Consider the following 26,808-nt stretch of genomic DNA (forward strand, 5'->3'; position numbering starts at 1 on the left):
TCGAGCGGGTGCGTCTATACGGTTAGATGAGAGAGTGAAAATTCCCCATGACTAAAGGAACCTAATTTGTAGGTGTACCAAATGACAAATCTATCTATCCTGACGTAAAAAAAAAAAAAAACAAGCTGGAAATCATGCAGGAATTGTTGAGCTGTGTTTTTTTTTTTTTTGTTACGTCAGGATAGATAGATTTGTCATTTGGTACACCTACAAATTAGGTTCCTTTAGTCATGGGGAATTTTCACTCTCTCATCTAACCGTATAGACGCACCCGCTCGAGCTTGTACAGCGATTTCACACCAGGCAGGTTTTATTTTTTTGAGCTGTAGAGGTTGTGACAGATATGACTTGTACAGAAAGCAGAAATGTGGCTCGGGGCTTTTTTCTGTCGGGCCGTTTTTGTGCTCTTGGACATCCTCTCGGTCGAATGCAGAGGCATCCCTTTTGTTTTCGGTTTGTAACAGACTTTTTTTTTAAACCAAATGCGCTTAAACCAGATACCCAGAGCAATCCATGTCACCCTGTAGTCAGACAGGCATTCATTTGTTCTGCAATATCTGCCTGTTTTTTGTTTTTTTTTTTCTTTTAAACACCAAGACGGTCAAAAGACTAAAACAAAAAATATGTAACATCCGACACAGCACTTAAACCGAAACAGACCTTATTATTCCAGACTGTTGTTCTTCATTAGTATATGTTACCAGAGATATGCTTAGCAAGTATTCTGCATTCATCGATGAGCATCTACTGTGGCTGTGTGCCTTATAATAAGAGTTTTGTAACCTGAATAAAACAGAAGCATCGTTTCCCCCTCCTCGCCCTTCCTTGCTCTAGTTTGCAACAGTTGTGCGCAACGCAACCAGCACAGCAGAGAGGGACGGGGGAGGGATATGCAGAACGGGTTTCGTTTCAAATTTGCAAGCAAAGCCAACTTTTGTCTCAAAAGTTATCAAGTTTTTTTTGTTTTTTCTTTTTTACAAATACTGTCTTGGGAGGAGATGGGAGCACTTTTCGCCTTCAAACGAGCAACCGGCACGTTGCCAATTTGCATGGAGGAAAATGACTGGCTGTGTCAAATTTAGAAAGAAAAAAAAAAAAAAAGACTAAGCAAAGAAACGGGACGCTTCGGGTGGAGGGAGGAATTTTACAACATCGAACAAATGCAGCAGAGATTGTGAACGCTATCGGGGAGAACGACTACAGAGGAGAAAGGGGGTCTGTCAAAACACACCAAAGGCTATATATCCATAAAAATCCTTGTTTAGTCGTAATAATAAAAATAAAAAAATCAACTTGTTTAAATATGAATATTATAAGTCTGCTTTCTCGTGGTTAGGAAATCAAATATAGTCTCTGTGGGGGGGGAGTTGGGGGTTTAAGGAAGGGGAGTGATTGGGAGGGAACCCTTTATTACTACAACTCCATGTCCTGGGCTTCGTCTTCTGAGAAATCAGACATGGAGCTTTCAGACGAAGAGTCACCCGTCCCTTCTTCCTGCTCCTTCAGAGCTTCCTCTGTTGCATATTTCTGAATGTACTCTGGAGAAGAAAAGACAGAAAACAGAGTCACAATTAAATTAAAATAAAAAGAGCAACTTTTTTTTTTTTTTAAACTCGTTTAGGATTAACCTTTGATTTTTTGTTTGTACTCCTCTGGCCGATGAAGATACATGGCAGCTGCGTCGCCGTTAAGGGGGTCGATGGGGTTTGGGTAAGCCAGCAGTTGGGGCAGGAACGATTCAAAGATGTTGGTCAGATCTAGGCATGAAAACAACAACAACAAAAAGTTCTGAGTTTGACCACTCCAAAAAGTTCAGACACTAGAGCTAAACCTAACGGAGAAATTCGAACCCATTGTCTAAGCCACTTTTTTCCTCTCAGATTCTCCCAGCTGAGCTGTAGAGCTCTGCAGCTCCTCCAGAGTAACCAATGGCATTTTGCGTTCTTGTCAGTTCAGATGGATGGCCCTGCCTTTCCTTTTAGGCAACTTATGAAGGTACATTGTTGCACTTAGGGGGATCAAAGTAAAGGGGTATGAACAAATAAAACATACCATAATTTTCATTTTTATTTGTAAAACCTATTTAGAAAATCTTGTATAGTTTTCTACAGAGTTCTATGATTTATTATATAAAGATTTGTGTGAAATTTGTTTTTTAAAAAGTTTGAGTATTTATTTTTTTTAACTCGATAAGGTGCCGTTTTAAAAATCTGTAAAGTAATGAGATCAAATATTTTTGACTCAAACTTGGTTTTTTCATAGCTGGTCTTTTTTTTTTTTAGAGAACCTGCAATTCTCCCCTTCTCCACTCAGTGTCACTGTTGAGTTTGGTCAAATTAAGCAGCTTCCCTTGTCTTTTCAAAGCAATTAGCGCATTTTAATGCTTTCAGTACCTCCTCATCTTTAGGCCCTACACACAATTTTCTGGCTATTGGCCCAGTTGAAACACCCTTCTCCAATCTGATTGTCTTCTTCTTGACATAAGCACAAATTATCAAAGAAACAAATGGAGACTACGAGTCTAAAACTTAATTTTCCATGTGAGCGCATCGGTTGTAATCAACAGAAACCGACACCGAAGCATCAGCTCTTTACATCACTATGGCGCCATTTCTCAGTTCAACTGCTGCTTTAGCTCTAGAGAGGCGACATCATGAGAAACTAATCTGGAAGTGTAACGAGAGCAAGCCATCTTAAAGCCGGCAAACAGAGACTCATCTGTCTGAGGTGAACGTTTCCTGACCTTGGCGGGTTACAGCGTTACCTTATTAGTGTTTACTTTCCCCCCACCCCAGTAAGTAGATTAGGACCCAACAGTGGTTGTCTGGTGTACTCAAGGGGCGAGCTATCCGTCCCTTTTCACACGGTTTGTGCCACAACGAGTTACTCACACGGGTTTGGGCGGGCTAATTTAATTTATACATGTACGTCTGTGTAGCCACTCACCATAAAGAGCTGTCCATGTCTGGTTGATGACATCTAAGCACACTGTTCCTGACCTGAAAACCCAGAGGAAAGCAGAGTTGGGAGAATTCTGGTGATGGATATACATCTATATGCTCAAATATATCAATTATCCCTCACTAATATCAGGGGGAAATGTTTCTTAGCAATATGCCTATAGGATTTCCCTCCTAAAATTCCTCAAATCAAACTTTTACACACTTGGGTATCCCAACAAAACCATGACACCAATCACACATTAAGAATGCATCTACTAGCCAAACATTAAACTTTTGGAATGGCCTTCCCGAAACATCAACCTCAACCATTTTTAAACTTCTTAAATATGACTGAAAGCGAGGTTTGTGCCAGAAATGTCTGTTCAACAAGCTCTTCAGATTCTGGTAGGAGAGTCCAGGTCAACTATTCTGTCAGAATGAAGTTAGGAGTTCATCAGTGGTGTGGTGTGAGATGCTGTAGGTCTATTTAACCTTTAAATACCTTATCCACTTTATGGGCTGGATTAAGAGTGAATTGGAATCATAAGTTCTTTGAAAAGTGAAGACGTGTTAAATAAGAATCAGTTTCTCTCAACCAGAAACGAACCCAATCTGTCTTTGGACCCCAATCCTATAGATGGTGTGGTGTGCTCAAAAGAATATTTCTTAATTAGTAGAACTGTATGTCTATAATAGACTTAATGTTTTGTGGACCAGTAATTAATAAACTTTACAATAAAATATAGTAAATACTAATATATGTAATGTAATTACAGTGTAAACCCCCCACAAACAGTCAGAACACTTATTTAAACTAATTAGAAATATTTGACTTAAATGGACTCACGCTTCATCAATGTTGGGATGAAAAATCTTGTTCATGAATCCTGAAAGAGCAAAGTGAAATCAGCACAGTCTCGGTTAAAGCTAAACATCGGATGCGTGACAGCAGAGCTCCTACCTATGGATGGCGATTTGAATGGGTATTTATCAGGAAGATCTACTCGCACTTTCCACACGCCTCCCTCGTACGGCGCTGTGCATGACAAGAGGAAAGGAGACGATAAAGGAAGACCACCAAGCACACAAAACTGTCTTACTTCCCTGACGTTCCACCCTTCACACACTCCAGCGGCCCTCAAGTTGCGTCGATTTTCTCCGCTGCGGTCGGGCTTTGCGCTCCCATCTCCATGCCTCTTTTATAGAGTAACGCATTTCAGCCCGCGAGAAGTCCTTTACCTTCAAATCATTTCGGGATTATTCGCAGACATCAAAAGAGGAATGAGAGCGACGTTAGCGAGTGTGCTGCTCTCCCAGAATAGCCGTGTGTAACAAGACCCTGGTGTGCTGAAAGTGGGCAGCGACACACGCTTGCTACGGCTGGATGACGACGCACATGTACGTCGGCGTCCAGCAGCAGCAGCAGCAGCAGCAGCAGCAGCAGCAGCAGCGACGTTTCGTTTGACACAGTTTGGAGTCATCAAGAGGAGCCTCTTCCTCTTTTTACCGATGCATGAGGGGCAGCGTGTGGCAGATGTTGTGAACACAATAAGGAGGAAGTATTTCCTGCAGATGAGGCCGTGGCTCTACTTTGTTTCACACTTCATAGCTTGAGGTCTGGTTTCAATTCATTTTACATTCCTACCCAGCTGTGCGGAACCTCCGTTTTTCACACAACAGAATCCCCTGATCTTTTAGGATAGCATTCATTATCGGTGTCTGTGTGAGTGTATGTGTGTGTGTGTGTGTGTGTGTGTTCTGGAGATCTGTAACTGAAAAATAACCACATCACTCCACCTAATCAAGAGGCTAACATAAGATATTCTGCACTGTAAGACCGTGAAAACTTCTAACGGGGTTCCACAAGGCGTAATGCTCGGTCCTTTGTTTTCTAGAAATATACGTAGCCAATGACGGGGCATTCTGAACTCTGCTTTACATTTTAACATCTATGCTGATGACACAGCAATTTAGATGTTCTATGTCTACTTCTGTACAAGCTTCTCAGTATCTACAACAGACCTGCAGAGGTATACGAGAACAGCTCCGTCATCGCCAACTTGCTGTAAACGCATAAGATTGTGTTAAAAATATTGAGATTTCTTGAGCGGATAACCTTGGAGCTCATGATGAGAATTTCATCTCAGGTCATGTCCGTTTAAAAACTGGTTGATGATAAACGACTGGTTGGAGGAACATTAAAGTGACTAACGAAGCAGAGAACATATGTGGCTGAAAATGGAATAAAAATATGAAAATTGCAAAAAAAAAAAAAAAATAATAATAATAATAAAATCAAGCAGGAATACTTACTTCCTTGTGGGCCATAAAACTTCACTACAAATTCATTGAGTCCACTGAGGATGGTGACTTCATGCTTGCTCTCGATGCTGAAAGGCTGTTAAGAAAAACTGCTTTGTGATCGGAGACAAACGAAAACAAAACCAGTCAGACCAAAAAAAAATTTAAAAAAATCAAAAGTCATTCAAATTTGGTTCTATAGGAAGATGGAAAACATCTGAAGTTTGCTTTTCTATTCTCTTCCATGGTTTAACTGCAAGAGCACAGCAACAAATTGCTTAAGTCTATTTCCCCCCCATTTAGCCCCTCTTTTTTCCATTTTAGATTGTGTACTAACAGTTTAAGAAATCTCCAGTAGGAAACATAATCTAATAAACAAAGATATGCAGGAAAAAAAACAAACATCAATATGATTTTATTTGGACATTAACCACAAACCACTGGCCTTTTCTCTCTCCTCCCTCCCCCACAAATATTTTATTCCCCCCCATTCAAGGTTAAAGCTCTTCTGATTATTTAAATTTGATCATTAAATGATTCTTAAAATATGCATCACAGGAGAAAATCATATTAGAAGAAATTCCAAGTTGTCCTTGAGTTAAGCACAAAATTCACAACAAGAAACCCTCGAGGTTCGAGCTGCATGAAACAAACATCTGTGAAGCTTATGTTTGCTCAAATTTGAACTCTTTTAAATCCCATTTGTCCCCCCTCCCCCTTTTTTTCCCCTGTGGGGCAGAGGGAAGAACCACAAGACGCAAAACAAAAGAATAAGTGAATAAATCGTCCATGAAACATGTACAATAAGACCGAAAACAGACACAAGGCAGCAGAGTGCTTGATTGAGAGCGTACCCCATTAGTAGCGTCACAGATATCAAAGGGTTAAATTGAACTTGGGCGGCAACGGTTAAACTGGAAGATAACAGTGCAACAAGGTTGGGGGATAAGAATCCATACTGATAATGCTGCAGGTTAACCATTTCAGAATCAAAGTTGGACCCGACCTCATGGTGTAAAAATGGACGCAAATGCTTTGTGTCATCAGAATATATGAAAGCATAAGAGGCCTTTACTATATTGTTCGAGAAAATTAGTTAGCCAGTTTTTTAAAAAATTATAATAATAATAAAAACCTCTCAGTCTCCAAGTCAAACCCGGGTAAGCTTCAGCCTACATCCATACTATTTTGATGTCGAAAGCAAATCCAAATACGCTGTTCTGTTTACGGGACAGAACGTCATAGTTTTGGACGTCAAACCCACGTACGCCCCAAACGTAGGCGGTAAAATGATTGTCACTTCAGATAAGGTTTAAAAAGAAACTGTCGCTTTTGTCGCCAAAACTTGTGTTTGAGACGAGACGTCTCAAAAGCCAGAGTCTGAGTTTGGCAAAAAAAAAATAAAAAGGCGGCAACCCAAAAGTAAACAAATGAATAAATTAAAATAAATAAATCATTGCAGCCTATACTAAAAAGTAAATTTATGAATTTCATCTTTAAAAATGTTTTGTTTTTTTTCTTCTGAGAGAGAGCCCAAGTAGTACAAGCCCTGGGTTCCCCTACTGGTATTATGGGATCAAAACCACTGAAACTTTCTGTTATATCATTCCTGATGTGTAAATTAAGTTGTTTTCTGGTCACAGTGCTGTCCTGTTCCGCATGTCACTACAAGCTTCTGGTTAGTTGGCTGAAAAGAAGTGCAATAAATAGCATTTAGGAACAATTTCCTGCCAGAAATAACTAATGGTTTCCTTCAAACCAAAGGAGTGTCATGCATCATGCCTATGCTGGAGGGGAAGCTACAAGCGGTTAAGTTGTTTTGGTCAAAACACCTAAAAATATTGAACTAAAACAGAGAATTTATACATTTGATTATGTCTCTGTATGATAACATAAATGTCAGATGGAATTACTATGAAAGCCATGTTGCATTACCTCAACAACAGCAGGAATAATTGCTGCTGCTGTTCGATTGTTTTCCCGACGCCCCTGTGAAAAGTGTTCAGCTGTTACCATGACAACGTAGTATTTTTGACTCGAGCTCGTCACATCACGACAAACGACTACCCGCCCGTGCTTTCTTGAGAACGTCCTTCGCTTTGACAGTGAACACAGCTGGACTGGGTACATTCCATCTCCTTTACATCACCCCACCAGCAACAAGGCACTACAAATTAACACGACGGCGTGGCGAGCAAGTCTGAACCCGGAGTGATGAATTGTATCTGATCGGAGTAGTCACGTGACCCGGTGCTCTGACTCGTTGGCTTTTAGTTTCAGACGGGGAAGGCTCGAGGCGATCGCTTCTCACAGAGACCAAATTAACAACGCGTCACTGTTGAAGACGACTGCATTACGCTCCAGAAAGGAATGTGACGGAAATCGGTCAAAAGAAAATGGAAAAAAAAAGAAAAAAAAAGACGCCTCTCGTTTCAACAGCTGCTGCTAGAGCGGCTTCAGAAGGCGAGGACGGACGTACGCCGGGTGGCGCGTTACCAAAAAACTGGGTTTGGATGCATACTAAATGAGTTTCTCTTAAAAGACATACACGGTAGAATAACCTGAAGATGAAAAAAATAATAATAATAAATGTGCACAAACGGAATTTTTGATGTTTTATTAAAGCTCTTTCGTGGTTCCCCATCTTCGCATAACACCTGTCCATCCCCCAACTTGGATTAGTACACATCATAATCTGAGGACAGTACCAGGTCAATATCTTTTTATATACACACGCATAATCTAACACACAGGGGTCAGTCAAACCAGCAGCAACAAAACACACACACACACACACACACACACACACACACACCTGGGAAAGACTTCAAACACTATTTTACACATGGAAACCAGAATATAAAGTAGTGTGAAGAGTTTTGCCTGTAAGCTTACCAACTCGAGATTTAAATATATATAGCTGGATTAGAGCCAGTTAGTTGCACTTAATTTTATTCAGGGGGTGTTAGAGGAAAAGGGGTTGAACACAAAGGCCTGTCGGGCTTTTTTCAGTGTGGATTTCAAAACCACGAATCACCTTCACTCCACTTCACTACGACTGTATTCATCTGTCACGTCAAAACCCCCGACAAAACACGCTCAGTTTTGTAGTTCTAACATGAATTATGAATAAATAAAGCCCGATTGCGTTTCCTAGTGTACTTTCGGTTTGTTTGCGGAGCGCGTCGTCAGCCTGATGCGTAATTTTTTCGGTAAATGGCATTTTTAGCTGCGCCGCAGACATGTTTGTTGTTCTTCTGGCCCTACCAGGCCACTGTCCCCGTTTGACCCCAGGATCAAAATATCACATCCCACTCAACCTCTTTCCAAGTAGAGAAAAATAAACATGACGGTGAATTATAAACAGCTTGCTGTCAAACAATGTGGTGTCATAGGCACTCAAACATCTCCTCCTTGGAGACGGCGTTTGTTGAACTCGTAGCAGGAAAGCGTTTCAAAGTTTCACAACCCTTTTCTCTGCTTTGTGCACGAGCAGCGGGAGGCAGGAAAACACCGCTCTGCTTCCTTGTTTTGTTCAACTTTTACAGAATGAGATGATGCTTTCAAAAAAAGAAAAAAAAAAAAATTTGTTAGCGTTATAATCTTTATACATTAAAGAGAGAAAAAGATATCAAAGTTGGGAAAAGCAACATGAAGCGCTGGCAAACAAACAGCCTGCAGAGTTTCTGAAGATTTCTAGATCTTTCTGCTGAGCTTTTCATTCAGTGGATTGGATTACAAGACATTTTTCAGTGTGGGTCAGAATAGTTGGCATCAGAATAGTGATGCCAACTATTCTGAAGTTGGCATCAGAATAGTGATGCCAACTTCACTATTCTGAAGTTGGCATCTGAATCAATTCTATAATAAAAGGCATTTCTACTTTATAGACCAACTTAGATCTAGCTTATTGTAAAATCTATAATACTTGTCCTAATTAAATCATTTGTGTATGAGAGCTCACTATAAATACAGAGTATGTCAAGCGCGGTTTGTGATGTACAGTATTTATACTTTGGACCTGGCATCTAAACCAGGCCCAGTTCAAAGGGGGACTAATTTCTTATATTGTGTGTGAGCACACATACGACTAAAGAGGCTGCAGAAAGGAGTGTTGGTGAAACTTTTTAAAGGGAAGAAGAAACAAGAAAGGTTCAACAGACAGAGGGAAACAGAGCAAGTTTTATAGTAGAGATGAGGAACTCTGCACCAGAGACCTCTGTTTCACTTTCTCTGCCTCAAACTCAACTTGAAGCAAGACTTTACAATGGAAAAAAAAACAAAAAAAAACCTTGAAGATGAAAGGCAGGAAACACAGAGGCTGTCACTGGGGTGTGAGCGACAGGTAGGCTTCCTCCACAAAAACAGAAACTAGAACTACACAAAGTTAAAAAAAAGAAAAGAAATCCTTAAAAACGTTCCAATCTATGCAATTCTAAAACTTCTGACAAGAACAGAGACACCAGAATATCCATCTGAAAACCGACAACCTTTGACGTTGTAATAAATAAACAGTTCTTTCAGTGGCGTTACAGAAACGAGAGCCTACGGAAAGTTTCGTTTTGCATATTTAATTCGGAGATTATTGGTTCGCAATCGCTTCGCATGCACGCTGCTCCGTTTAAAGTCCAATCCAGCATTCAAATGTGGTTGCTTGTGCGTTCAACTTTGTATTCTACCGAGTAAAGTAGATTATTGCGCGACGGCACACGCCGAGCACGCCGCCTGGAAAAACCCAGGTCGAGCCCCGAGCGGAGCACGGCAGCCGCAGCTGAGCGACGGGCCTGGACGTTGCCGTGGGAACGAGATTAAACCAGATCAAAGCCAAGCACACCGTTTCATCCTCCCCTCCTTGTAATTATCAACAAACTTCAGTGACCCATGACTCCATTCTCACCTCGTATCACTGATATTAACATTAGCCACAAAGCAGTTTAATCCATCACATTTGTCCAGGAGAAACTGTTATTTAACAAATTTTACTATTAATTTTGAAAAGAAATACCGTTAAGAGTGCCAAAGTCTATTGAATCGGCAACTTCTGAAATTTCCCTGTAACTTTTTTTAATGCATCTTGGGGTCTTAAATACTCTAAGCGCATAAAATCAAAAATCCATTTGTACATTTTTCCAGTTGAGGAAAAAACTATAATATAATATATATAATTATAACCTCTTACTTACTTATAACCTCAAAGAATTAAAATACAAAGTCAGTTATCAGTACCTACTACATGTGATCTTAGCTTTAATATATTGCAGTTCACATGCTCCCTAGCTTATAGTTTGCGCTCCGTTTGCTGCAACAGTTTCAGAAATCACAAGATGCTCCAGCAGCCACATTCATTTATCATACGAAACAATCCTACATTTATTCATTAAATCAACCCAGAAATAAACCAGTCAGTCAAAAAGCCCAGCACTTTGACAAATTGTCATCAGGCAGTTACACAGCCACTCACTTCTTAACACAATGCACTAACAAGGGCGGGAAAACCAAGGAATATTCGGTTAGCTTAGCTGGGCTAGCATATAACTCAACTGATTAGTCGGGTAATACTGGCTTGTCAACTACAGTAAACTACCACTGAAGGAGATCCACAAGGTGTAATTCTTGATCCCTTTTTGTTTTCACTACATACAAATAATCCAGGATAGAGATTTCCATGCACTTTACTAACTGCTGATGAGAACATGAACAGTTCTGTCACCTAAAATTTGGCTTTTCATGGGTTTTTTTTCTGCTTACTGAAAAAGGACTCTCTTTTCTCGCTGACAAGATGGATAAGTTCAGCTGTCGAATAGCAAAAATAAATAATATTCTGCACAATAAGCATTTTGATTTGGAAACTACTTCCAAATTTAAGTAACTTTGGCTTGTAGATTATAGTAATAGTGTTACTGTACCTGTCATATTTGACCCGTGTACAAGAATTATCAGTGAGCTTTAGTATAAAAGAAATCTGCATAGTACGTCTAAATATCATGTCTGCAGAACTGGATGACTCATGACTAGTACAAAGACTTTTTTTTTTTTTAATCCACCAAACTTTAGTAAGGGTTGTTGAACTGCTGTCGAAAGTTGGCAGTGCTGTGAGGCAACAAGTACTAAAGTGTGAAATTCATCAAAAACAAAGAAAAAGGTTTGTCTCTCATTTCAGAAAGTGAAATTCTTATATCCGGATTCATTACACGGATTCATATTTAAAGCCTTGATTTAGTGTAATTTTGATCAATGTAGTTTATAGATGGTGGAAACCTGAATTTGTGTTTTTCAGAAAAAAAAGAGATTAAAAAATACAATATTTTTAGGCACGAATGTCAAGTTTCTGAGAAGTATGTTCATTTCTATGCCCTCAACCAGCCCATTGCTCTGCTGAGGTGTAATGGAGGCTCAGATTGCTCTGACAGCGGCTTTCAGGTCATCTGCCCTGATGGGTCTTATGTTTCTCATCTTCCCCCTTAACAATGCCTCATAGATTCTCTTTGGGGTTCAGGCCAGGTGACTTTGCAGGCCAATCAAGCACAGTAATACTATGGTCACTGAAGCGGCTTTTGGTACCTTTATCAGTGTGGACAGGTGCACGGTCCTGCTGGAAAACGAAACCACAATCTACTTATCAGCAGGAAGGAACATTAAGATGACCGTGTTGACTGAACCTCAGCATCCTAGATCATCATCAACGACTGGAAACGTTACACTCGACTTCAAGCAACATGGATTCTCTTCCTCCGGACTCTGGAGCCTTTTTATTTCCAAACAAAATGCAAACTTAACCGTCATCTGAAAAGACACTTCTGGTGTCTCTGGTTCAGAGGTGGCTTGACAAAGAATGCAACTTTTTCCTTCCGCTCAATCTTCTATGACTCTACTTGGATACAGCCCTCTGAACAACCAGCTTTTGAGGCTTTCCCTCCTTGTGGAAGATATCAATGATTGGTCATCCGTCCTACATTGATGCAGTTTGTTTGCATTGCGATGACAGACACACTAAAATACATCACAAATGTGCCAATGAGTGAACATGACAGCAAGAATTCCTCCTTCCGTACATACATACATAGCATCCTCTATTACAGAAGAGCCTCCAGTGTTTACCACAAATTAATAACAAAAGCTTCCACTCAAACTGAGGTCATTTTACGAATGTTCAAACAGCTCAAGTTTGGCATTTCAGAAAAAAAAACTGCAGCTTAAACCGACTTGCTCTCAAAGCTTTCAGCTCCTTCTGACACTTTCGGTGTCTGAATACTGATGGAGGGGCCAGCATGTGTGGGCTGCGCAGACGAAATCCTTGCAGCAGGTTTTACATATCAATGGACACATGGCCCCAAAGGCCTGACTCACTCAGATCCACATGTAAATGTCTGGCAGATGAAGTGGTGCACTCACTTTAAAGGTTGGATGGGAAATACATGAAGTGCAAATAACTTTACTTAGTTTTTGCTTTGAAAAAGGTCAATAAAACAGACCTATGGAGATTTTTTTTTTTACACAAGAAATGAACTACCGACTTAAAAATAAGACGAGGGGAACTCTTTAGCAGTAAAAATACAAACGTAAAAAGCAGAATAATGCACCTGAAACTCTATGACGCCTTGAGATAACCTTAAAAACAAAACAAAACCAAAAAAAAAAAACTCAACACCAAAAGAAATCTCCTTTTGCAATGCAGATTTGCCTTCCATTAGATGAAAGCCCAAATACATTGAAGGCTACCTCCCAGAGAGCGAGCTGAAGCAGCGCAGAAATGAACAGGCCAAGTTCTTTGTCTTCACTGCTGAGAGATGAGAGCCCACCCACCACAATCAAATGTGAATCCTTCAGCTGCTCCTCCTCTCAGCCCTTCACTAAATCAACAGTCTATTTACAGCGATAGCACGCAGGGGCCCGTCCACGCATGTGTGCGTTTGTGCGCGCACGCGCGTCTCGGCTGCGTGCGCGCAGGAACAAATGACACGATCATTAATGAACACAAAACTGAGCCAGGGCAGGAGACGCAACGGGCCGAATCTGAGGCGACAGCCTAATGAGGAAACCTCAGACGAGGTTTGCTGTCTGGCGTGAGAACGACAAAAGGAGGATTTCCAGCTGTGTAATGAGGGAACAGCTAACCTGAAATTCAAAGTAGTGGTGAAAAATAAAAAATTATATATATATATATATATATATAAAAAATGCAGTGTTCATTTTATCAATTTCTTCCAGACAAGAAGTGAACAGCAGCTGATTAAAAAGATGGGGCGTGGACGTTGTGGACGTGCGCTCTTTGATAAGGGTCTTTACGTAAATACATTTTCAACATTCAGACAAATTCATTTAGAAGGTAATAAAATTACAAAAAAAACAACAAACAAACATGATGGTTATACTCATGCATGAAAAAGACTGGCTAAGCTACCATAGTGCCAAAAAAAAAAAAAAAAAGGCAAAACAATAAGGAAGTTCAGTCCATCTGTTTTTCTGCGGGAACTCAGCCATGCGTGCAGGAAGCGTCACTGTAAGCACAGTGGGATTAACGCCGAGGGGCTCACATCTCCTCCAAGTGAAGGAGACCGGCTCCTGCACCCACAAAGTAAGACTGTCAATCAAAGTGGAGACCTGTTAAGACAATAGCTTTGTTCAAATGTCAGTCAGGCTATCCTGTTAGACCTATTAAACAACCAATAAGTATATATTAAAAAAATATATATATATAAAAGACAGACTGAATAAAGATATTTACAGTTATACCAATTTAAAAAAATTGGTGAACTGCGTAAAAAGAGGAAACCAGTCAAATAAATAAAGGGTTAATGTTTACTATATATGCAAAAAAAAAAAAAAATGTTTTCCTTTAATACTAGGAAGCACACAGAGTAACAGTTTGCCTTACAGTTAGTGCCTGAAGCAAGTTTGGGATAGAGAGAAGTGAGCGTCATGTTGAAACTGCAGGCTTTTCTAATGTGGTTACAACAAAACTAGCTTAAGCGTTAACAAATAAAATGTAAAACTATTCCTGGGGCTGGTTTTAATCACTGAAAAAAACAAACAAACAAACAAACAGCCAAGTCAGTGAGAAGTAAATTGAATGCAATCATTTCAATAGAGGGGAAATAATAAAAAGTATTGTGAATTTTGTAGCCATTCCGCTTTCTGAGCAAGTATGTGGCGACAGTGGAGAGAAAAAAAATAAACCCAGAGCCACCATAAAGGTCTAACGTATCAGTTATGACAATCAGAAAATATTATAAACATTTTGTTAAAAGCATCAAATACAATAAAGCTTAATTTCGAAACATTCATGGTTGTTACTTCTTGTATCAGATTTAAAGGGTAGATGAATAAACTCATAACACCCTACAGTGTATCCCATCTTTGTTGTCTGCTTTTTTTTCCCCACCTTTCAAACTTCTTCCTCTTTTTTTTTTACCCACTTCAATGCTGTGAAGCTATCCCACTCCATCTAAAAACACGAAATCTGCTTCAACTCCAGCTTCTCTCAAATCAGTCGCTCGTTCAGGAAAACTGCTGGTAATTCCCTTCAGCAGACCACGTTCAGTTTGTCCAGCGATAATGGCGTGGGGGGCGGGGGGTGCGGGGGGGAGAGCGTGAAGGTGGAGGTCCGATTAGCCGCCTGTGACTGGGTGACACGTTCTGACACAGCAGCAGGAGGTGGAGGTCACAGGGGCTCCTGTAAATGAGGAAACACAAAAGAACGGCGCGCTGATGCCGTGCGGATGTCTCGCTACCAGAGAACAATGGGGCCAAAAGCGGAGAGCAGATAAAGCTCAGGAGTGGGGATTCAACTTGAACGGGGAAGGATGGGGGGCTGTTCATAAAAGAAACTCAGAAAATGAGCTGATTTGGAAGAGAGAAAGAGAGAGAAAAAAGCTGCCATATTATGCGGCGTTAATATGATGGATACTAGGGTAGCATAAATATGCAGGACCCCTCCCTAATAAATCCCAATAGTCCTGAATATGAATTATAACTGGCCATGCTTCATGGAACTCCTCTCCGTTCCACGCTGCAATCATAGTTTAATCTTGCCAACACACACTCACACACCCTTTCATGGGATGAAGATTTAAGAAATGGAAAGTCTGAAATGTATACATGCTTAACAACAACAACAACAAAAAAAAAGTCAGAGACTGAGCTTGTCAGACCTCCTTTGTCAAACTCCGTTTACCAATCAGTGCTGATACATTAATAAGTCTCCACAATGCTGCATAGCAAACAAAAACTTAATAAAGTGGAAGGTAAATTAAAAACTAAAAAAATTTTTTTGCAAAGAAAAATAGCAAAACAAGATTGAGAGCCCGAATATAATTCAGCCTTCGGAAGATACACACAGGTAAGTAATGAAACGATATCCAAGCTGAGAACATCTCACTAACCTCTGTTCAAGCCAATCAGGAAGACAGCCTATGTTGAAAATACAAACTTCTTGAGAGTAAAACATTGCAACAAAGGCCAGCATCCTCACAGTAGAACACGGTGGTGGCAGTGTCATGCTTCAGCAAAGCCAGGGAAGCAGGTCAGCGTTGGCAAGAAAATGACTGGAGCTAAAAAAAAACAAGAGGTCGACCTTCCAGCAAAGCAACGACCCTAAACGCACCAGCAGAGCTCCGAAGCAATTATTAATATCAAAGCGTGTTCGTATGGAAAAAAGGCTCAGTCAAAGTCCTGACTTAAATTCAACCGGAAGTCCGTACAAGATTTAAAACAGATGCTCAGGAATGTTCTTTGCCCAGTTTTAATGAGGTTGAGCCATTTTTCAAAAAAGAGGATTGGCTCAAAAACCAAACTTTCATTCCAAATGTTAATTATGTCATATTTTATATGTTGCATCCTTCAGTAATGAAGCAAAATGTAAAAACAAGTCACCGAGTAAGTTTCAGCTACAACATGGATCCACATTTGTTCACCTGGATTTTAACCAGCCACTTTAACATCCTTTGAAACAAATGTGACCATCAACACATACGAGAGAGAAAGCTACAGCTAATCCCGCACAACAGGCTGAACCTAAAGCTCTTTGCAATGTCACAGTCTGCACAGATCCTCACTGAAGAACACCGTGTTCCAGAGAAGTTCAAGAGCAACATGGAATGCATAACTGGGGGAGGGGGTGCGGAGGAGTCACACAGGTCGAGATTCAGAATGAACACCTTTTGCTGCTCAAGGCTAAACGTCTTTGTAAAAAGCTGCAAAAGAACAGAAAGAAGCTTTTGGGCAAAATTTGGAACTGAGCAAAGCAGCTATGAGCTTATAAATATATATTTAAAAAAGAAAAAAAACAAATTAAAAAGCAAATTGTCATTGATCTTAGGACAAAAAAAAAAAAAAGAAGCTTTAAACCAATGATGTTACACGTTGAGATCTTTCTGAGATTTATGATGACAAATTCCCTCATGGCCTCCGCTCCAGATTCTTAACTCTCTCTGGCGTTCACCGCAAATTAATTCATGCAACCTCTCCGAAGCCATCTTAAAAGTGGTGTGAGTTTCAGGCTTCAGTTACACCCACGGTGGGGAGCAGATAAGCGGCACAGAAAGGTTTCAGCTGCAAAGTTTTGATTTTTTTTTTTTTTGCTTTCTGAGAATCCAAACAGACTGAGGTAGACTGCTTTAATTCTGACACGCGCGCACACGCACGCGCACACACACACACACACACACACACAAAAAACGAAACCTAGAGGCGGTGAATCCCACGTTTTTAGTCTGGCATTTAAACACACGCTCGCCTTCTTGAACACTTGCTGCTGACCGCTATAACGCTGAATGCTCTGCTAAAAAAACACAGCTCATTGTGCAGAGCTGAGCAGGTGGCAAACAGCAAATCTGCTCCAGCCTGTCAGTCAGGCAGCTGAATGAGGAGAGCGGCTGTACAACTACTGCAAGGTTTTTTTATGCACTGGGGGGGGGAAGAAAGACAGAAAAGTCTTACTGTCTGTTTCACTCGTCTGTCACAGCTGCAATAAACACATTGGGTGTCAAGTAGGGGAAGCAAAAAAAAAAAGACTTGCTCAAACAAGTGCAGTTTCTCATAAGCAAATGCAACAAAATGCCTCAGGGAGTAGGCCAAAATTAGAGGAACATGTCTGATGTGTGTATTTTTGGACTGAAGAAACACACAGCTGAGTAACAGCGTACGAGTTTCCACAAATTACAAATTTTACAAATTACAATGTTTTTTTTCCTTTTCTCGTTTGTTTGGTTTAAAGAACAAGCCCGGAAAATGTAGCCCTGTGTGGGATTCTGGTCAACAGCATCAAGCTGATTAGCTGGCATTCGTATTTAAAAAAAAAAAAAAAAAAAAAAAAGTATGGCAGATGAGTAACTGACAGATTTCAACACATTCTGAAGCAAACATCAACTAAACCATATGGATGTTTTAACTACTTGGTCATTCTCATCTGTCCTGGTCCAATATGATTACATATATATATATATATAAAACTTCCTTCTGTGTGTTTGGTTGTTTATAAATGTTTTTGAAATCCAAGCAGTGTTCTTACATGTCGCACATTTGGAAATTGTAAGGACGATTACAGGTCGATGTACTGTGCAGCTCTAAGGGAAGATTAGCAGAAACTGTAAGATCCACAGCTAAGGTGAGAGAATATATATACATGTATATTTTTAAAGGACGATATTAGTCATACAATTCACAAAAGCCGAACTCGCAAGATTAAAAAAAAAAGAAAAAAAAGAAAAAGCCACTGCTGTACAGATAGCAATAGGAAGTTCCAACTGCAGTTTAGGGAAGAATGCGAGACCAAGACTGAACTTTCTGGCCAATATACAATAGTCCATGTGGTGAAGAATGGTGGCAACAGCATCATGCTGAAGGGGGGATGCCCGTCTTCAGAAGGGACATGGGAGTTAGTCAAGAAGCTGGATGGATGGAAATACAAAGCGGCCCTGGAAAACAACCAGGAAGAGGTTGCAAAAGACATGAGACTGAAGTGATTCAAAGTCCAGAACTAAATCCAATTAGTTTGCCAGAGAATCTCTGGCAAGACTTGAATATTCATATCTGACTGAGAGGTTGTGAAGCAGAATTGGCAAATATTTCAATCTCTAGACAGTACGTAACAGAGATGTACAGCACTAACCGCATCACGAGCAGCTTAATGCACAGATGCTGTATCATCAGACTTATACTTGACAGAGAGAGAAAAAATCTGAAAACTACATATGGCTTTCTTTCCTCTTCACAATTATACAATAATTCATCCTGATGTATGGCATCATAAAATCCCCATAAAACACTGACGTTTATGGTTGTAATATGAGAAAGTGTGAGTATGCTAGTCAAAACTTGCTATGGGGATGGGAAATTTCATTGGCTAAAATAGCAAAAATAAAAACATCTTTTTTTTTTAAACTATCAAGTCATTTTTACGTTATACAGAGCTAAACTACATATAAACAGGGGTCTGGTTGATTCCACAAAAAAGCCTGGTTGGTAGCTTTAAAGTTAAAACAGAAATATATTAAAATCAATTTTTTTTTTTATCATATTCTGCCCCCTTTCTTGATAAATCTGTTAAACCTGTTTGGGCAACCTTCCCTTACTGATTTCATTTGACCAGCCCACTTCAAACCCCTTATTTGACTAAGCTTCACTGCCATCCCATCAGCTGTTTTAAGTCCCTCCCCCTTGTGGTTTCCGGATAGTAACAGGCTGCCCAATCACTTAGCTGGTTTTTTCACCGTGCTGGAACAAAAACAACAAAAAAGAGGGGCTACCAGTTCATAATGTTCACGAACAATTTATGGGGCTGGAAATGTGTTTTGTTGCTGCTCTGGTTCAGCTGGACAATTCGCTTTTGTCAGAGCCAAAATACAGCAGCACTACAAAAACAAGTCAGCTGAGGGAGGCTTTCAATAATAATAATAACAGTAATAATAATAAAAAAAAAAAGTAGGAACAAACTAGATCCTGCTTTGCAGCTCAGACTCCAGTGAAAACGAATGCTGTTCATAAACTACAGAATCCAGCTCTCTAAATTAACACCAGTAAGCTACGAGACAGTGAAACAGAGTCAGATACACTGATCAGGTGGCCATTTTGATGTTGAAATTAACCAACAGACTACACAGCAAAGCTCAGCTGCGTTCCAACAACAAAATTACAAAACCTCAGCGTGTCGGTGGACAAAGCAACGGCATAAAGACGGGCCGAAAAATGCACTCGCTTCAACGACGCGAACAGTAATGGAGTTGTAATGGAGTGAAACAAAAGAAAGCTGCTGCTTCAGTTAACCTTACGTTATGTAAACAAGCTCCTGCGTAAACGTTTGAGGGGGCAGTTTGACTCAACCCCCCTCCTTTCTATAAAAAAAATAGCAAGCTGGACAAAGAAACCAAACTGCCACAAGGTGATTCGTGTAGTCCTGGTTCTGTTAGTGGTCCGACAAGATGAAAGACATTCACATAACAGCAGAACACTAGCTTTGCTCTGGGACATTCTTAAAATATACACAGCATACTAAGCTAATGTTTGTCACATATTGTGCATAAACGCTACATGAACCTGTGACCGATGTGATTGGCTAATAGAGTTGTCCCGATAAGCAACTGAAGGTTCGCAGGACAGAAATAGCTAACACTTGGCTTTGCTATCAAAATGTTGTTTACACAAAACAGCACTAATTCACACAGAAATGCCTACTATATGTTTAGTCATACAAGGACTAACGAGCAGCATTCATATAAACAGCTCACATAGCACTTATTCATACATGACGGATGTTACCACATACTGTTGTTTATGTTCAGTTTTTAAAAAAAGGATACAGTTTCACCACATCGGTATCCATTCGCCTTTTACCCGGACTCGGAGACGACATTTTTTGTGCTATTTCCACCGCAGAACGCCAGTAAGTCAGCTGAAAGCCAGCTCCCAGGAACGCTAGACAGTCTAGCGGTCGATACTATCCGAAAGTTAACATTTGTTTTCCCAGATGTTCACGACAGAACCTCCTCACGTTGAAGTGTCTCCGTCCTATTGAGGGTTTGAGCTATACGTTAGATCTCCTGTTCACTGCCTTCTCTGCGATCTCACCATGGTTCTGACAAGCAGGGATCCCTCCGCGAATTACGCCATATATGTGCGACTAGAAACGCCACCAAATATGGCCATGTTTGTAGTTTCTAGACTGGAAACTTACTGTCCAGGGCCAAAAGTGCTAGAAGCAGCCCAAATGTTTTAATGCTTTATGAATTCAACGTTAAGCAAACAATTGTTTACCTGACCATTTAAATATGTATACGCTCACGTCCTGAACCTTACTCATCAAATTTAAGGGGCGGCGCTAATACAATTATAGACCACATGATTGGTCAGCAAAATGATTGACTGCTGACCAATAAGCGTGAGACCAGGGAATGGGTTCATACTATTTTTATGCATGAACTTAATGGAGGAAAAGATAACCCTTGAAAAGACGCAAATATTATTTACTTATTTATGTATTTTTCTGTTTATATCCTTTGCACTATCTCTTTTTGAATGTGTGTCAGTCTTGGCTCAACCCAAAGAATAACAATTTGGTCAAAAATTGGCGATACAGTATTTAAAAATTTTGAACAGAAAATTAGCTTTAAAATAGGAAATAAGTATTTTTATTTTTATTTTATAGGTGCTATAGACATGAATGAACTTAAAGGAGATAAGGATGTTTTGAAAAATCATAGAGAATTTTTTTTTTTTTTCAAACTTCATCTGAATTTCAAGTTCAGCTATTGCAGCTAACCTAAATCAAACATCTGTTGGATGTGGTTTACAATCTGCAGATTAATGTTACCCCCATCTGACTGCCAGTTTAAAACTTTCCAGAGGTGCCCCTGTGGAGGTTAAGCAATCAAATGATTGCATCTGCGTGGCATGAGGGTAAAGGTTGAAAATATTTCAAAAAGCAGGACATGAAATAAAACTGATACAATTTATTCAGTTTTAAATACGAGTTTCAGTGAATTATTTCCAGCTTTGATTTAGTATTTTCAACTCAGTGAACACCTTCTGTAACTGCTAGTACATTTCAATACATCTGATGTAGTCATGTTTACTTTGCCTTTTTGAACAAAGCAAATAAAAAAATAAACCATTTAGGATTTTAATATCCATTCAAGTTTTAGTTTTGTTCATAAATGGAGTCGTTGGCGCCCAAGTCCTTTTAAGGAACAGTTTTTCTTAGTTGTGATCAGTGCTCTGTTTAACGACTCTGCCTGATGTGTAAATATGAAATCTGAAGATGAGCCTTACAACTACAATAAAATGTTTTCTTTAGATCCATGGCATGTGCTTAAACCCTCAACTTTTAAGATCTATACATGCTTTAAAATCATATTTGCAAGAAACATTCCAAGTCTAAATACTGTATTTACCCATTGTTAGAATGTCAAACAACAAATGTGAAACAAACATTCAGAGAACCATTTTATTAAGTAGCTTTCACAAAAGCCTATGAAGAAAGAAATGTCTACTTGACGACAAGAAAATGCCTTAAAAAGAACATCATGCTTTAAAAACAGAAGTATGAGAAACAGAAACCTAATTTGCTCACAGTTGGGTTTTTATGAGGTTCATCTTTATAGCTCCTGCAAACAACTATGCATACAGCACATAAAAAAAAAAAAAAAAATTTTAATTCTCTTTCCAGTGTTGATCCAAATGGCTGTTTATCACAAACATATTCATGTTTTCCATTAAAAACATGATTGGGATAAGCCTTCCTTTGCAGGCGCTTCGTTATGTGTTGACTGCTTCTGAGACCAAGAAACCAGCAGCCGCAAATCTCGCTTGTGTTCAAACCCTTTGCCGTTTTTACGTTTGGCACATCAAAACCAACAAGCTCAATTGATTTTTACCAAGATTTCAAAGTGACAAAACAACACAAAGAAGAGCATAATTGTAAAATACAAGGAAAACACATAAACATAAAAATAAAAATTAAAAAAAAGTGTGATGCGAGTGTGTTTTCTGCCTCCATTTACTCTGATACCCCTAAATAAAATCAAGCGCAACAGACAGGAGGGCTACGGTTGCTACCTTGTAGGGAAAAAAAACCCCCAAAAAAAGACCTTGACCGTCACATTAACTGAATCCTCTAAATTGTTCTTAGACATGAGTTTCCCTTCGTTTCACAATTATGTACTACTTTGTGTTTATCTGTCAATCACAATATAATAAATAAATGTTTGGTTGCGATGTCACAAACTAAAAAAAAAGAAAAAAAAAAGGGCCCAGGAAGTATGAAAACATTGCAGGGAGTTAGTTGTACATGTAGCGTAGGTGAAATGTTTGTAATACCAAAAGGAATCCTTCACATTTTTTGACAGTCTACAGAGAAAACTTCCACTAAATTCCCTCTAGCAACACTTAATTTGTAACAAAAGATTAAAAAAATCAGGGAGTGACATGCACGAATGACACACAGCACTCCTTTTATGCCGAGATTGATCTTGTTGTCAAGTTAAAAACAGGCAGGTCAACAGCCTTTTGGATCTAAACGGTCTACTGAGATGAGGAGGACACCTGCCACTGACGAAGAATAGCAAACACTCTTTTAGACTTGTCACGAGGGCCCTGGCGAGAGAGAGAGAAAAAAAAAACAAATAAGCTTAACTGTCTTTGGTTTTCTTTTTTTCTTTCCCCACCACCCCCCAGATATTATTCGAGCTTTCTACTTGCCTGTGCTTGGGTGCCACCTTGTGCGTTGGAGTTCTTCTTTGTGGGCATGAGGAGGTCGAGAGCAGCTTTCCAGCCCTGCTGATTAACGGTCGAGGTTCTGGCCAAAGACGACAAGGCTCCTGGATCCATATTCTCCTTGCCCTCAGAGATCCAGGGACACCAGTCTCTGTGTTGAGCGAGGGGGTCAAACGCTTTCTTGGGCAAAGGGCCATCCTGATAAGAATTTTTTTTTTTTTTAAATTAAAAGATGAAATAGTGAGTTTCCAGGGTAACTAATCAAATTTAACTACAAGAATTTCCAGGACGCCCAGTAAAAATGCAATATTAAGGACAATAATTTAAGCCACCTAAAATGGGATTTTCTTTCAAAATTATAGCTCCAATTATCTTTTGTTTTGTCTTAGGTCTAAAAATAGCTAAATAAAACAAAATGCATCGTCAGTGCTGCAGAGGATCACTTCAACATGGTGCGCAGAAGTAACTTTTAGTCTTACTGGACCACCGGCCAATGAGAGACACAGGCGTTTGGGAGGGTGCAGGTTGGCAGCGCCGTCAGTCCCTGAGCCGAATCCCTGTCCCCGACTCCGGGTTGCAGGCCTCTTGCCTCTGGTTAAAGGACTCGGCAGATCTTCACTTGGACTCGGCGAGTCTCTGCTTCGGGCACGAGAGGCTACTGGAGAGGCGGTACCTTCATCCTGCATCAAATGCAAACACAAGTCAAGCTGGCATCTGCTTGTTATAGGACTTTGCTGTGGGCACAAAGCTTATGTTGGGTATGGATCACGGAATACGACACATTTCATCTGAAAAAACGCCTGATACCTGCAGGAAAGGCATATAATCAGGAAAACTTTACATTTGGACTGAAACATTGTTGTTTACTGCAGGGTTTGATCAACAAACCCCAGAAGTGAACTCTGCTTGTCCTGTCCTGATACTTGACAGCAGCTCCAGTTTTAAAACAACCATTTATTTATTTTTATGCAACACTTTTATGCATTTGACAAACTAATCTCTGTTTTTAGATGAAGTCTAAAAGAGTTCACTTCTTCTGGCACGTTAGCTTCCTTAGAGCTTGCCTGGTCAGTGCGGGTGGAGTCCTGACTCCGAAGCTTCATGCGACATGGAGTTGTTGGCGCTGGAGTGGGTGAGACTGATCCGGAAGCGTCTCCGTCGGACGCTGCTGACGCGGGCCCTGCGGTGGGACCAGAGGGCCCCGTGGGGTTTGGTGGAGCTTCTGCGTCGCCGCCGAGCCCCTCTATCTGAAGGAAGTTCCACAAGCCCACCTTTCGCATACAGTAGGAGCAGGAGACGGTTGGCAGGCTCATTGCATGCAGAGCTGGGCTGGATAGAGAGAAGAGCACACTGGTTATGAATTTCTTTTTTGTTATGTGATGTTGAAGAAAAATGCATCTTACCTTGCTCCCCAGCCACAGAGAGAAACGATGCATGCGGACACCTGCACGGCCAAAGACTCGGAGCAGGGAGTCCCTCCCTTTCGCTTCTGTTCTTCGTCAATCAACTGCAGCACAGTGCTGATCACATCCTCTGTCAGAGACTGCAAAAAGTAAAAGAAAAACAAAACCCACACAGGACAGACACTTACTTCAGGATAACCAAAACATGAATTTGGATATGTCAGCTATCCTCTTTATGCAGTCCCCAGAAACACTTCACTTTACCATGGACTTGAGCAGCTCTGGACTCATCGCCGGAAGCTGCTGCGCCAGGACGCAGGTGCTCTGGAAGCGCTCCAGAAGGGAAGTAAGAAGCTTTGATGGTTCAGAAGCTGGAACCAACCAGAACCGCTCTGGGAAAAATGAATATTTATTATGAAAATACCAAAGACTTACACCGTGGCTGCATTAAACACAACTCAATAACTGCTCCTACCTGGACAAGGAAAGTCGGGCCAAGGACAATACTTTTCATGCTGCGTTTGAAGCTGCCTCGATATTTCTGCAACTCGAGTTTTATCTATTTGAAGAGTCAAAGAGAGAAAACATTTAGTAACCTCAGCGAAGCCAAAACGGTTCCAGCTCTGGAGAAAGTTAGCTGCTTGAAGTCTTGCTTACATTTCTCAATGTCTAACGTTGGCTGTAGGGATGCACAAAGGAAAGCCTGGCAGCTGGAGCACTTAAGCATATCACAGCCGACATTGATCCAACCGTACCTGGCGCACATCAGGGGAGACAGGACGCGTGGCTTGGCTGCCCATTTCATACAGTGCGATGCTAAGGAAACACCCAGTGCTATTAATAAAAACGTCCTTACATTGATAGAATGACATAAAGAGTAAAAATGCATGAAGTTATTAGCTAAGAAATAGTCCCAACAACATGCAGCAAATGGAGGATTCCTCATTGCGAGCTGCAGTGAGAAAAGGATATTGAATATGATTCCACTCTGGAGAAAAAAGCTTCATCGTTCGTAGCTTCACAGGGTGCCTGGGTGTTGCCTTTTACTTCCGGAATGTTTAAATCTCCTTGTCTGCTGAATAAGACAAAAAAAAACAAAAACAAAAACATCTTGACATAATTAGTAACAAAGTATTATATATTCTTTCTGAAGAACAGTGTAAAAATCCCATTATTGTTTACAATTTTCAGTTTGTTTGTTAGGGAGGAAATTAAAAGAAGAAGAAAAAAACAGTTAAGTGAATAGGATTGCTCAAGATTCATAATGAGTTTCTTGTCAGAATTTGATAATTTCCTCTTTCACCCAGTGTTAACGGTATCAACAAGAAGAATCATGAAGAAACAAATAAGGCTGTAAACAAGAAGATGGATGGATGGATGACAAAAATATGAATAGATAAAAGAGCAACAGCAAGATGAATGGACAAATTGTTGAAGTGAGACTATGATGGGGAGGGGATGGACAGACGGATAGGCAAAAGGATGGATGGATGTACATGCAGACAGATGAAGGACAAATTATCAATCAAAGCATAGATGGATGAATGAAAAAAAGAACAATGAACAGATACGTTGTGTGAGGATAAGGCAACTGATAGAGTAACAGACAAAATAGTTGATAAGCGGGCATGAAGATGGATGGTCCGATGTATAGATGGATCGATAGATACAACTAAAAAGACAGTGTGATTGGGGAAAACAGCTAAAATATCTATTACGTTAGTCTTTTTCTGCAACTCTTAAAATCGTAAACGTTTAGCCTCGACCTCTTTTTCCCTGTAATTGTGCATCGTAGCTTTAGCAGCAATGCTTCACAGCTAGTTCAGGACAAAAACAAATATGCCAAATGCACCACAGCTGTAGCATGCTCGTGTACTGCACCCAGTCCTGTCTTTCAGGCTCTCATAAACCTTAGCAAAGCGAAGGCGCGGCTACATTGAGCTACTCGGCTAAGAGTCTAAGCCGTAAGCTAACGTAAACATACAAGAAAATCGCGTGTTGGTTGGCATTAATTACCTGTTGCAATTGACGTCTACTGCAGATACCCCCTCATTAAGAAGTTCACGGACTTTTTCAGGGGAAGCGAGGCTGGATTTATGTTGGTTGGAAATGGCAATTCGCTCCCCGCGGCTACCACCGTCCGTCGCCATGGTCGACTCTGAATGGTTTCCCTAGAAACTAGGACCTAAGAAAAGACGTTCCTCTTTACTAACCCGCACCCCCCACTGACACCAACAAATTTTAGCAGTCTGCACATAGAAATATAAAGTGATTATGGCATAAGACCACGAATTTATTCATTTATTGGTATCAGTATCATAATATAAAAATATGTCTAGCACATTATAATTTTTTTTCCACATATTTTTCGGCTTTATTGGTTTAAAGCAAGTTAGAAAAGCTTTTTTTTATTTTTAAGAAAACTAAGCAAACAAACTAATAAATAAATAATTATT

The 26,808-nt window shown here is 40.2% G+C and overlaps 1 protein-coding gene across 5 annotated transcripts; it reads right to left on the reverse strand.

The window, feature by feature from the left end:
• Window positions 1-477: 477 nt before the first annotated feature.
• Window positions 478-26,533, reverse strand: LOC103146486 (ubiquitin-conjugating enzyme E2 H). 5 transcript variants are annotated; one of them, XR_001663661.1, is made up of 12 exons: window positions 26,369-26,532; window positions 25,325-25,427; window positions 25,010-25,160; window positions 24,828-24,911; window positions 24,617-24,744; window positions 24,353-24,492; window positions 24,014-24,278; window positions 23,429-23,629; window positions 22,935-23,147; window positions 22,779-22,829; window positions 5,256-5,332; window positions 3,904-3,978 (listed from the first exon to the last, which is right to left on the reverse strand). XR_001663661.1 is itself a non-coding variant. In XM_007564431.2 (10 exons), exons 1-10 carry the CDS (start codon window positions 26,500-26,502, stop codon window positions 22,758-22,760), a joined length of 1,488 nt encoding a protein of 495 aa, XP_007564493.1. In that variant the 5' UTR covers window positions 26,503-26,533; the 3' UTR covers window positions 21,668-22,757. The 5 variants fall into 5 exon arrangements, 4 of the variants coding, with proteins under 4 accessions (XP_016533143.1, XP_007564490.1, XP_007564493.1 ...); XM_007564431.2 differs by lacking the exons at window positions 3,904-3,978; window positions 5,256-5,332 and having other exon boundaries at window positions 21,668-22,829; window positions 25,325-25,424; window positions 26,369-26,533; XM_007564430.2 differs by lacking the exons at window positions 3,904-3,978; window positions 5,256-5,332 and having other exon boundaries at window positions 21,668-22,829.
• Between the last annotated feature and the right edge of the window lie 275 nt (window positions 26,534-26,808).

Source organism: Poecilia formosa, unplaced genomic scaffold (assembly GCF_000485575.1).
Source record: "Poecilia formosa unplaced genomic scaffold, Poecilia_formosa-5.1.2 Scaffold159, whole genome shotgun sequence".
In the NCBI taxonomy this organism is placed as follows: domain Eukaryota; kingdom Metazoa; phylum Chordata; class Actinopteri; order Cyprinodontiformes; family Poeciliidae; genus Poecilia; species Poecilia formosa.